General features: G+C 44.2%; 1 protein-coding gene across 1 annotated transcript; it reads left to right on the forward strand.

Moving 5' to 3' along the window:
* The first annotated feature begins 5,211 nt into the window (after nucleotides 1-5,211).
* On the forward strand, nucleotides 5,212-6,702 carry LOC118675778 (F-box only protein 31-like). The gene has a single exon (XM_036348574.1). It carries the CDS (start codon nucleotides 5,212-5,214, stop codon nucleotides 6,700-6,702), a length of 1,491 nt encoding a protein of 496 aa, XP_036204467.1.
* The last annotated feature ends 6,307 nt before the right edge of the window (nucleotides 6,703-13,009 follow it).

Raw genomic sequence — 13,009 nt, forward strand, 5'->3', positions numbered from 1 at the left:
AACATCAATGATGATGAGCATTGATTAGGTGCCTTCTGCATGGCCTCTACTGAGGATCGAGCTCACAACCCAGGCATGTGCCCAGACCAAGAATCAAACTGCTATCTTCTGACTCATAGGTCTATGCTCAACCGCTGAGCCATGCCAGCTGAGCTATTTTGGTCTTTTAGAAAATTACTATAGCATTTGAGAAAAACTGTTCATCCAAATGGGTTTATATTTCACATAGTGTTACACCCAATCACTTGCTGAAGGCTCACATATGGAATTGTCACATAGTTTGTGTTTAAAATATTTTAAAAACCTGTTTTATAGAATAAAATAACTTCAAATAAAGTATTACTGAAAAGACAACACAATTTACCAACATGACTGAAGTCCTTAAGATGCAGAAATAAAAATTAACAATCCTTTGAGTTTAGACCACATCCAAGATATTGTTAAGTAAAATCTGTAATGTTAAAAGACAGTAACAAAAATATTTATTTTAATAGATCTAAAAGATGATTTAATTTTACTGTTTTTTATCTAAGGATTTCAAATTGTGAAAATATAAATTTTGTCAATAGCTTCTCATGTTATGAGACAGAAATATATGCCTTGCTTGAATATGTATAAAGTAAGCCAAAATTCCATTATTAAATGAGTTTAAATAATGCTGCTATAGAAAACTAGGCAAAAGTTTTACATTTGAAGAAGAGTGAGATCAAATTAATAAATATGTGAAATCTTCATAAGCAAATAGGAAGTGTTTTGGAACAGACAAAATTAATAAAAACTCTTTGGCATCTCAGCTGACTCAGGTCTGTGGGAATTCTTTCCTTAGATTTATTAAACTGCTACAGATGGATAAATAACAACATATATTTGTTAAAATTACTCCTTTTTTTTCTTTTTTTTTTAAAATATATTTTATTGATTTTTTACAGAGAGGAAGGGAGAGAGATAGAGAGTTAGAAACATCAATGAGAGAGAAACATTGATCAGCTGCTTCCTGCACATCTCCTACTGGGGATGTGCCCGCAACCCAGGTACATGCCCTTGACCGGAATCGAACCTGGGACCTTTCAGTCTGCAAGCCTACGCTCTATCCACTGAGCCAAACCGGTTTTGGCCTTTTTTTTCTTGAAATCCTATAGTCTCCAAGGTGAGAATGTGATATAAAGTGGTTGCATTTCCTTCAGAAAACAAGTTATTCGCATTCTTTTTAAAAAACAGGCCTCTTCAAAATAAAATAAAAGAGATAACAGGAAACATAAATAATAAAATCTTTAAAAAATGTAATTTCAAAATATATGAGCACATTGGACTTTCCCTTTTGAGTAATTCAATAGACATATTTTCCCTATTATTTCCATTTAGTGTAAGTACCATGTGTACATCATACATGAAACAAGTATAAAATGATTTTAAAAGGTGATAAGAAGACAGGCTGGCTAGGGGCTTCAGGACACAAGGAACCACATAGTAGTGTGTCTCATGGATTTTCGTTTTGTTTCCTTTATCTCCACAATGCCAGCAAGCTCAGACAAACCAAGGCCCAACAAAAGTTAGGTCTCTCTAGCAAAGATATCAGGAAATAGACAGCCTTGCAGGTCAGAAGCATTTCAGGCGTTAACCACTCTATTCCAGTGAAGAAGCCAACTCTCTCTCTCTCTCTCTCTCTCTCTCTCTCTCTCTCTCTCTCTCTTTCTTTCTCTCTCTCTCACTTCAACTGTGGTCCCATCTCTATCCATTCCAGCAGAGGCCAATTGGGGAGTCTGGACTTTTCGTCTTTTCAGGTTGTTACCAGACATCACAACAGTGGCCTCAAAAAGGTCAAGTGGGAAAGTGGGAAGTCAGCACTTCCATCCCCCCACCTCCTCCTGCAGCATCAATGGAGACCACTGAGGAGCCTGGACTTACCCCAATACCCAGCAGTAAGGAGGTGCTGCTCTCTCCTCACTGGGGGTGGTGTCAGAAGAGGCACAATGGAGGGTAAAGACCCTCACCAGCATTCACAGTAGTGAGACCACTGCCACCTTCCTTAGTGATGTCTGAGAAACTAATAATCAATAGTTAAGAGGAGCCTAAAGAAATATGACCACTAAATGCAGCATAGTGTTATTAGAAGGGATGAATCAAAAACAGGTCATTAAATAAAACTAATGTGATATAAATAAACTTTAACCTTGAGTTAATAATAATGTATCAATATGGGTTATTAATGTAAAAAATGCCTACACCAACATAAGATATTTATAATAGGGGAAACTGGGTCAGGATATACGGGAACTCTCTGTACTATCTTCTCAGTTGTTGAGTGTTTCCCTCCATGTCCTGCGTGGATTAGGGTTTGGGATCTGAAAGAGGAGCCGCACACAAATGAGAGAGAAAAGAGACAAGAGACAATTTGGAAATGTTGGGGAGCCAGGCGGGCAAGTCCAACTCAAGGAGAGAAACTTCCACCTATGCTCAGGCCGCTCCAACCTTTTATTTGATCTGGGGTAGCCCTAGGGTAAGGAGGTTTGTCTGGGGTAGCCCTAGGGTAAGGAGGTTTCAATGGCACACAGATACTATCATGATTAAAGGTAGGGAGGTTGCTTCAGCTATTTACATGAATAAAGGTAGGGAGGTTGCTTCAGCTACCATTATCTAGATTAACTGGGTGGTGCACAGTCCTGACCTTTGCTAGGACTTCAAAGGTTACTAACTTTTGGGGGTCTCTGTCTATACTCAATTAGTGAAGACCATAAATGGACTCTGGCACTCAATTTTTCTATAAACCTAAAATTATTCTTAAAAGTAGTCTATGAAACACAAAAACATGCATATGTACACACACACACACTTTAAAGTGAAAAGGCAAGATATAGAGTGGATGAAAATATCTGAATATATACATCCAACATAGGTCCAATGTACAAACTATATAAAGCACTATTACAAATCAATAAAAGACAGATGACCTTAAGTTTTTAAAATTGGTCAAGAGATATGTTCAGGCTTATAAAACAAACAAAAAAATAATGAAATGGTAATCAACATGGGAAATAGTGCTCAATCTTATTAGCCAGCAGGTAAAAGCAAAATAATTCTATCAAAAGCCCATGGGAAAATGTCAAATAAAGGAGCCAGAACAAACAAAGTGTTGAAGAGAAGGTAAAACAACTCTACTGTTGGGATGATTCATTTTTATAAATATTTTGAAAAACAGTTTGGAATTATCTACTAAAGCTGAACAAATGAATATTCCAAGATCTAGTAATTATAGTCCAAAAAATATAAAAGTATATATGTATGCTTGTCTCAGAGATGCACACATGTAATTGTAGTAGTACAGTTACTATTATTTTCAAACTGAAACCTACCCAAATATCCACTAACAGTAGATTGTATAAATATAGTACAATTACACAAAGGAATACTAAAACAGTGAAGAGAATGTTCTACATTGGTACATAATAATATGAATGAATTTCACAAGGATGAAATTGAGCAAATGAAATCTGACACCAAAGACTTTAAAGTTCTAAAACAGAGGACTTAGATTTCAAAGAGCTTGGGGAAGTGGGGCTTCTAGAGCTCTGCTAATTTTCTATATCTTGATCAGAAACAGAATACTGTAGTAATTTTCAATTATTTCAATAATTTTCTGGTTCCAGTGGGAGGGTTGCTTTGTGACCTTCATCTAGCTGTGACATATGCAATTTTCTGTATACATATTATAATTAAACTAGAGGCCCAGTGCATGCACTCGTGCGTGGGTGGGATCCCTTGGCCTGGCTGCCAATTATGGCCAGTCGGTTGGGGGTCGGGGGAGAGGGATTACGGGAGGTTGGCTGTGGGAGTACACTGACTACCAGGGGGCAGGTCCTGCATTGAGCATCTGCCCCCTGGTGGTCAGTGTGTGTCATAGCTATCAGCTGGTCATCTGGTCATCTGGTTGTTTGGTTGCTCATATATAACTTTTTTTTGTTAATCCTTACCTGAGGATACATTTTATTGGTTTTTAGAGAGTGGAAGGGAGGATAGAGGTAGGGTGAGAGAGATAGGGAGAGATGAGAGAGAGAGAGAGAGAGAGAGAGAGAGAGAGAGAGAGAGACTGGTTGCCTCCCACACATGCCTCAGGGCTGGGGATTGAATCACAGACTTTTGGTGCACTATCTACTGAGCAATACTGGCCAATGCTTAAATTAAACTTTTTAGAAAGTGAAAAAATTAATTAGTTTTATATATACATACACAAAAGAATTTTATAATATGTTGTGGAGGGAAAAGCATGTTATAGTATAGTGTAAATCTATACGTATACTTCTGAAACCATACAAATAAAAATACATATATGTATAAAAATAAAAATAAATAGCAAACATCTGGAAGTGGCAAAAATTGCACTTTACTTCTTGCAACTTTATATGTCTGAATAGACAGAATTTACCCCCTTAAAACAAAAATGATTATAAGAAAATAACACACTATATTAGCCAGGGTTCTCCAGAGAATACCACTCAAGACTCACTAGGATGGCTCTAATAGATTTTTTTTAAAAAGCATTCATGAGAATGTTTAAAAATTGGACCCATCGTACATTGCTTTTGGAAATGTGAAATAGTGGGGACACGTTGGAAAACGTTTTTGGCAGTTCCTCAACATGCTAAGCAAAGAGTTACCAGATGACTCAGAAGTTCCACTTCTAGGTACATACCCAAAAGAAATGGAAACATGTTCACACGAAAAAAACTTGTACACAATGTTCATAGCGGCGTTATTCATAAAAGCCACAAACTGGAAACAACCCATATACTCATCAACTGATGAATGGGTAAACAAAATGTGGTATATCCATACACTAGAATATAGCATACATAAAACTTTAAAATGTTATGCTAAGTGAAAGAAGCCAGTCACAAAAGACCAGATATTATGACTGCATTTATGTGAAATGCCAGACCCCCCCCCCCCACCCCCGCAACCCCCGCCCTCCGCATTGGCATATCCCTGGAGCATATCCATACAGAAATCAGATTAGTGACTGCCTGGGGCTAGGGAGAGAGGACAGAGAGGGGGCACTGGGAAAGGGAGGCTACTGTTAATAAGTATGGGTTTAAAGTCCTACAACTGGCTCCTCTCTGAGGGGGCGTGGCTAGACATGAGGGGAGTGGCTAGACCCAGCTTAAAGCCAGCTGAGGAGCAGCAGCCCACACTGTGGTGGCTGTTACAGGTGGAAGCATGGAGGAGTGCGCTTGCATCTGCGGCTTGAGCTCTTTGCAGGGATGTCGATGTTCTCAGCAGAGCCAAAGCCCAGCTGAGATGGCAGCGGCTGAGGGGAAGCCTGCCCCGGCCCTGGCCCCTGCACAAAATAACCTCGAGGCTGACAGGGCAGCCGGGTGCTGTTGGGGGAGTGGAGGAATCCAGAGCCCCATGCGGCCCCCACCGCCCCTGCACTGCTCTCTGCAGGACCTGCCAGTGGAGATGCTGGTGGAGATCTTCGCCCAGCTCCCTGGCACCGATCTGCTCAGCCTGGCCCAGGTCTGCACCAAATTCCACCGCATCCTGCACACCGACAGCATCTGGAGACAGCGCTGCCGCAAAGAGTTTGGCGTTCCTGAAGACTTGCAGAACCTGGAGATGATCGGTATGTCTTATCGAGAAGTCTATTTGAAGCTGTTCCACCCATACAGACACATATTGGGATTGTGGCAGCTAGATAGTGACTATAGAGGAAATAGAGGACTGCTGAATGTCGTGGTGGATGGTGTATGCATTACTGGCTGGATGTATAGTCCTGGCCTTAACACCCATGTGCCTGGCCCAATACGTTTCCAGCGCTCGTTCAGAATTCGCCTGACAGAGAGGAAAACAGCCGTGGTGGAGTGCATGGCAGGCCGCCTCAGCAGGGCCCACCACCGCCACTTGCAGATTTGGAAGGACAGGTTCACCATGCAGTGCAAGAGGACAGACCGCCCAACCTATTTACCAAGGTGGCTAAGGAGAGAACGGAGGCCGGGACTGGTGCAAAAGGACAGACATCACTATGACTGCCTGACCTCGAGACGCCTCTACCTCCCGCCGCACCACCCGGACGACCTCATCAGGCCAGGCCTCTTCCAAGGCAACTGCGATATCTACGGCCTAACGATTGTCATGCTCAGCTTCCATGGGAAGTATGCCAGCGTCACCCAGATCATGGGCAACTCCATCGAGAGGTTAGAGATCCACCTCATGCGCCGCATCCAGCTGCCAGGTGGCGAGTTCTTCCGCAACTTCAGGGAGCTCTCGCGCGTGGTCAGGAAGATTGACAAGCAGGTGATCCGGGAGCAGCAGCAGCAGCAGCAGCAGCAAGAAGACAGGACTGAGGAAAGCGAGGGTCATGGATGGCAGAGCCGTGCCCAGCCCAGCGTCAGGGAGTTGGGGGCTGCAGTTTTGGAGGAGCAGCCTGTTCCGTTTGTTCTGCCTGTGGGCGTGTACTCAAGAGCCCGGAACTACCCTCGAACCTGCAGGATGTGTTTCTATGGCGTGGACACTGTTACCTCAGATGGCTTCACCTACCCCAGGGGCTTCCCTGGAGTCTTCATCCTGTTCGATGAGAACCACTTCGGGTTCATCTGCCTGTATATGCAATACTTCATGCTGTACTGCAGAGTCCACAACACCTTCCAGAATGTGGAGGCACCATCCCCGCAGGCCTTCCTGGACATGCTCAAGAACATTCAGTACTAAAACTAACAAATAAACTGATCATGACTTTGGATAACTCAATGAACTGCTAATGTGACCTGGACAATCATTTTGTTGAGTGTGTTTCCCTCCACGTCCAATATATATTTTATTGATTTTTTTACAGAGAGGAAGGGAGAGAGAGAGTTAGAAACATCGATGAGAGAGAAACATCGATCAGCTGCCTCCTGCACACCTCCCACCGGGGATGTGCCTACAATCAAGACACATGCCCTTGACCTGAATCTAACCTGGGACCCTCCAGTCCGAAGGCCGACGCTCTTTCCACTGAGCCAAATTGGTCAGGGCCAGACTTTTTATGTATTAATTATGTGCCTGAATTGCTCTGTCATCTTATTTCTAAAGGAAAGCAACTTTCTTTTTTTAGAATTTGTTACAATAAAGTTAATAACTGCACCAATAAATGTCTACTAGTCTTTTATTTTATTTTAGTGTTTGTCGAGTTTTCTTTTCAAGTGAACCACCACTGATAAAATGAATGAGAGGAAAAAATGGGGAATAGAATAAAAAGAATGAGAATATTCTATTTTTTTTCCCCTCTAACCATAGCAGCAGTCTCTGTCTATCCTTGATCTATTGACCTGCCTATGACCTTCCTACACAGATTTCCTCCTAGGGCAGTGGCATCTCTGGCTCTCTCAATCCTGGGACAGAAAAGATGTTTGGATCTCTACACTAGCCAATCAAGCCCTCCTAGTGCCAAACACCAGCTGCACTCACATTCCAAGGTTCTCCTTGACCCACCAGATACACATGTACCCTTGGAGACCGTCCCTCAAAATCCCATCAATACAGGATCCTAAAAGACGAGTCTTTACACCCATTACCCAGTTACATACCAATAATAATATAGGGATATTCTTCAAAGGAGGGGTTGAGAAATTTTAGTGTTTAAATGATCGAAGTCAGTGTCTGTGTTAGGTGGAATTTACACCCTTCTATCATATAAACCACCCTAAATGTCTATTCCTGACAAAAGGCAGATCAAATTCCTCCCAGGGCACTAAAAGGACCCTCCAAAGTTGAGAGTGATTCTCTGGTAGGAATACAGAAAAATGGAGAGATGGGATCTAGCTGCTCTCAACATGAGAATGGAAGCCTGTCTGAATGGGCAGGGCCAGTCTCAGCCCATAGAAAAATTATGTTCGTACTGGGCAGATCCTGTGAACTTTTTTTTGAGGGCATTCATTCACCCAAGGAACTAGGAAGGTTAGTCACTTGAAAGTGAAGAACTGAGGTCAAGTGAAAGTGAAGAACTCGAGTCCATCCTTGCTCATGTGTAGGAGCCCATTCCTACCAGGGGCCTGAGAGATTTGGCAGAGGCTGGGTGAAGGCTGAGCATAGAATAGATCTCCCTTATGGAGTTCAAGGTCAAGTCAACCTACAGTCAGTAACTCTGCTCTAAACTATAATAAAATACCACTCAACACTCACTAGGATGGCTATAATATATTTTTTTTATAAAAAGCATTCATGCTGAAACTGGTTTGGCCCAGTGGATAGAGAGTCGACCTGCAGACTGAAGGGTCCCAGGTTCGATTCTGGCCAAGGGCATGTAGCTTGGTTGAGGGCACATCCCCAGTAGGAGATGTGCAGGAGGCAGCTGATCGATGTTTCTCTCTCATCGATGTTTCTAACTCTCTATCTCTCTCCCTTCCTCTCTTTAAAAAATCAATAAAATATATTTTTTAAAAAAGCATTCATGAGAATGTTTACAAGTTGGGCCCATCGTACATTGCTTTTGGAAATGTGAAATAGTGAGGCCACGTTGGAAAATGTTCTTGGCAGTTCCTCAACATGCTAAGCATAGAGTTACCAGATGACCCAGAAGTTCCACTTCTATGTAGATACCCAAAAGAAATGGAAACATGTTCACACAAAAAAAACTTGTACACAATGTTCATAGCGGCGTTATTCATAAGAGCCTCAAACCGGAAACCACCCATATACTCATCAACTGATGAGTGGGTAAACAAAATGTGGTATACCCATACACTAGAATATAGCATACTTAAAACTTTAAAATGTTATGCTAAGTGAAAGAAGCCAGTCACAAAACACCAGATATTATGACTGCAGTTATGTGAAATGTCGTCTCCCCCCCCATCATCCCCCCCACCTCCCCCCCGTCCTCACCCATAGGCATATCTCTGGAGGCATATCCATACAGAAATCAGATTAGTTACTGCCTGGGCTTAGGGTGGGAGTACAGGGAGGGGGCACTGGGAAAGGGAGGGGACTGTTAATAAGTATGGGTTTAAAGTCCTACAATTGGCTCCTGTCTGAGGGGGCGTGGCTAGGTCCTGAGGGGGGTGGCTAGACCCAGCTTAAAGCCAGCTGAGGAGCAGCAGCCCACACTGTGGTGGCTGTTACAGGTAGAGGTATGGAGGAGTGCGCTTGCATCTGCGGCTTGAGCTCTTTGCAGGGATGTCGATGTCCTCAGCAGAGCCAAGGACCAGCTGAGATGGCAGCGGCTGAGGGCAAGCCTGCCCCGGCCCTGGCCCCTGCACAAAATAACCTCGAGGCTGACAGGGCAGCCGGGTGCTGTTGGGGGAGTGGAGGAATCCAGAGCCCCATGCGGCCCCCACCGCCCCTGCACTGCTCTCTGCAGGACCTGCCAGTGGAGATGCTGGTGGAGATCTTCGCCCAGCTCCCTGGCACCGATCTGCTCAGCCTGGCCCAGGTCTGCACCAAATTCCACTGCATCCTGCACACCGACAGCATCTGGAGACGGTGCTGCCGCAAAGAGTTTGGCGTTCCTGAAGACTTGCAGAACCTGGAGATGATCGGTATGTCTTATCGAGAAGTCTATTTGAAGCTGTTCCACCCATACAGACACATATTGGGATTGTGGCAGCTAGATAATGACTATAGAGGAAATAGAGGACTGCTGAATGTCGTGGTGGATGGTGTATGCATTACTGGCTGGATGTGTAGTCCTGGCCTTAACACCCATGTGCCTGGCCCAATACGTTTCCAGCGCTCGTTCAGAATTCGCCTGACAGAGAGGAAATCAGCCGTGGTGGAGTGCATGGCAGGCCGCCTCAGCAGGGCCCACCACCGCCACGTGCAGATTTGGAAGGACAGGTTCACCATGCAGTGCAAGAGGACAGACCGCCCAACCTATTTACCAAGGTGGCTTAGGAGAGAACGGAGGCCGGGACTGGTGCAAAAGGACAGACATCACTATGACTGCCTGACCTCCAAACGCCTCTACCTCCCGCCGCACCACCCGGACGACCTCATCAGGCCAGGCCTCTTCCAAGGCAACTGCGATATCTACGGCCTAACGATTGTCATGCTCAGCTTCCATGGGAAGTATGCCAGCGTCACCCAGATCATGGGCAACTCCATCGAGAGGTTAGAGATCCACCTCATGCGCCGCATCCAGCTGCCAGGTGGCGAGTTCTTCCGCAACTTCAGGGAGCTCTCGCGCGTGGTCAGGAAGATTGACAAGCAGGTGATCCGGGAGCAGCAGCAGCAGCAGCAGCAGCAAGAAGACAGGACTGAGGAAAGCGAGGGTCATGGATGGCAGAGCCGTGCCCAGCCCAGCGTCAGGGAGTCGGGGGCTGCAGCTTTGGAGGAGCAGCCTGTTCCATTTGTTCTGCCTGTGGGCGTCTACTCAAGAGCCCAGAACTACCCTCGAACTTACAGGATGTGTTTCTATGGCATGGGCACTCTTACCTCAGATGGCTTCGACAACCTCAGGGGCTTCCCTGGAGTCTTCATCCTGTTCGATGAGAACCACTTCGGGTTCATCTGCCTGTATATGCAATACTTCATGGTGTATCGCAGAGTCCAGAACACCTTCCAGAATGTGGAGGCACCATCCCTGCAGGCCTTCCTGGAGATGCTCAAGAACATTCAGTCCTATAAGTAACAAATAAACTAATCATGACTTTGGATAACTCATTGAACTGCTAATGTGACCTGGACAATTATTTTGTTGAGTGTGTTTCCCTCCACGTCCAATATATATTTTATTTATTTATTTATTTTTAATTAAATCTTTATTGTTCAGATTATTACATTTGTTCCTCTTTTTCCCCCCCATAACTCCCCTCCTCCTAGTTCCTGCCCCACCCTCCGCCCTCACTCCCCACCCACTGTCCTCATCCATAGGTCCACTTTTTTTGTCCAGTCTCTTCCCGCATCACCCACACCCCTTTCCCCCCCAAGAATAGTCAGTCCATTCCCTTTCTATGTCCCTGATTCTATTATGATCACCAGATTATTTATTCACTTGATTCTTAGATTCACTTGTTGATAGATGCATGTTTGTTGTTCATAATTTGTATCTTTACCTTTTTCTCCTTCTTCCTCTTCTTAAAGGATACCTTTCAGCATTTCATATAATACTGGTTTGGTGGTGATGAACTCCTTTAGCTTTTCCTTATCTGTGAAGCTCTTTATCTGACCTTCAGTTCTGAATGATAGTTTTGCTGGATAAAGCAATCTTGGTTGTAGGTTCTTGGTATTCATCACTTTGAATATTTCTTGCCATTCCCTTCTGGCCTGCAAAGTTTCTGTTGAGAAATCAGCTGACAGTCGTATGGGTATTCCCTTGTAGGTAAGTGAGTTTCTTTCTCTTGCTGCTTTTAAGATTCTCTCTTTGTCCTTTGCTCTTGGCATTTTAATTATGATGTGTCTTGGTGTGGTCCTCTTTGGATTCCTTTTGTTTGGGGTTCTCTGTGCTTCCTGGACCTGTAAGTCTATTTCTTTCACCAGGTGGGGCAGTTTTCTGTCATTATTTCTTCAAATAGGTTTTCAGTATCTTGCTCTCTCTCATCTTCTGGCACCCTTATAATTCTGATGTTGGTACGCTTGAAGCTGTCCCAGAGGCTCCTTACACTATCTTTGTATTTTGGGATACTTTTTTCATTTTGCTTTTCTGGTTGGGTGTTTTTTGCTTCCTCGCATTTCAAATCTTTGCCTTGATTCTTGCGCTCCTCTGGTCTGCTGTTGGGAGTCTGTATAGTATTCATTATTTCAGTCCGTGTATGCTTAATTTCTAGTTGGTTCTTTAGCATAACATCGAGGGTCTCATTAGATTTCTTGAGGATCTCACTACATTTATCGGCGGCTTCTAGACAGTTCTTAAGAGACCTTAAAAGTGTGGTTCTGAACTCAATATCCTCCATTGACAGTTTTGTCCTGTTTCTTTGTCTCCGCATTTTTTATGCTTTCTTGGTGCACCCCCTAGTGGTCTTTGTGCGCAGTCTTGTTGTAGTTAAGTCTTGATTGTTGTCGGCAATACCAGGGGTGATTTGACCTCCAGGCTAACTGGCTATGAGAGTCCGCTGTGTCTGCAGTGGGAGAGCTTCTGTGCTGGATCTCTAGGGTGGTGCTAATCTAGCGTTTGTCTGAGGCTATCTGGCAAATGGCTCTGCGCAGGGATTGGGCGGGGTGGGTCCCCGGGGATCTACAGGGCGGGCAGGAGCGAGCAGTTATGGCTGCTCTCAGTTCCGTCCCTAGGGGCTCTGCCTCACAGAGTCCCAGCAACCGCTGCAAACCTCAGAGAGAAAGCTGCCTTCGATTTCTGACTGAAGCCAGACAGTCCCGCTTCTCCTTTTTGAGTCTGGGTCCCTAGAGACTCGCCCGGATCTGGAGCTCAGAGTCTGAAACTCCCTCCTGATTGAAAACAACAACCGCGCCCTCCGCCTCCAGCCCGCTCCAGGTGCACTCCGCACCTTAGTATTTCACTTCAGCACCGCGCTTCCTCTGAGTCTGGGTATGATATTCTCTTTCCTCCTAGTTGTAGAATTTCCACTCAGCCAGCCTTCCTGTGGTTCTGGATGATGTCCATTCCATCTTTTAGTTGTTTTTTTGAAGTGGTTGTTCGAGGCAGCTATCTCCAGGGTTAACCTATGCCGCCATCTTGGTTTCTCCAATATATATTTTATTGATTTTTTTACAGAGAGGAAGGGAGAGATATAGAGAATTAGAAACATCACTGAGAGAGAAACATCGATCAGCTGCCTCCTGCCATCCCCACCAGGGATGTGCCTACAATCAAGGCACATGCCCTTGAATGGAATCTAACCTGGGACCCTCCAGTCTGCAGGCCGATGCTCTATCCACTGAGCCAAATCAGTCAGGGCCAGACTTTTTATGTATTAATTATATGCCTGAATTGCTCTGTCATCTTATTTCTAAAGGAAAGAACTTCCTTTTATTATTATTTTTTTTTTTTAGAATTTGTTACATTAAAGTTAGTAACTTCACCAATAAATGTCTACTAATCTTTTATTTTATTTTAGTGTTTGTCTACTTTTCTTTTAAAGTGAAC

Source organism: Myotis myotis, unplaced genomic scaffold (genome assembly GCF_014108235.1).
Source record: "Myotis myotis isolate mMyoMyo1 unplaced genomic scaffold, mMyoMyo1.p scaffold_m19_p_2, whole genome shotgun sequence".
Taxonomy (NCBI): domain Eukaryota; kingdom Metazoa; phylum Chordata; class Mammalia; order Chiroptera; family Vespertilionidae; genus Myotis; species Myotis myotis.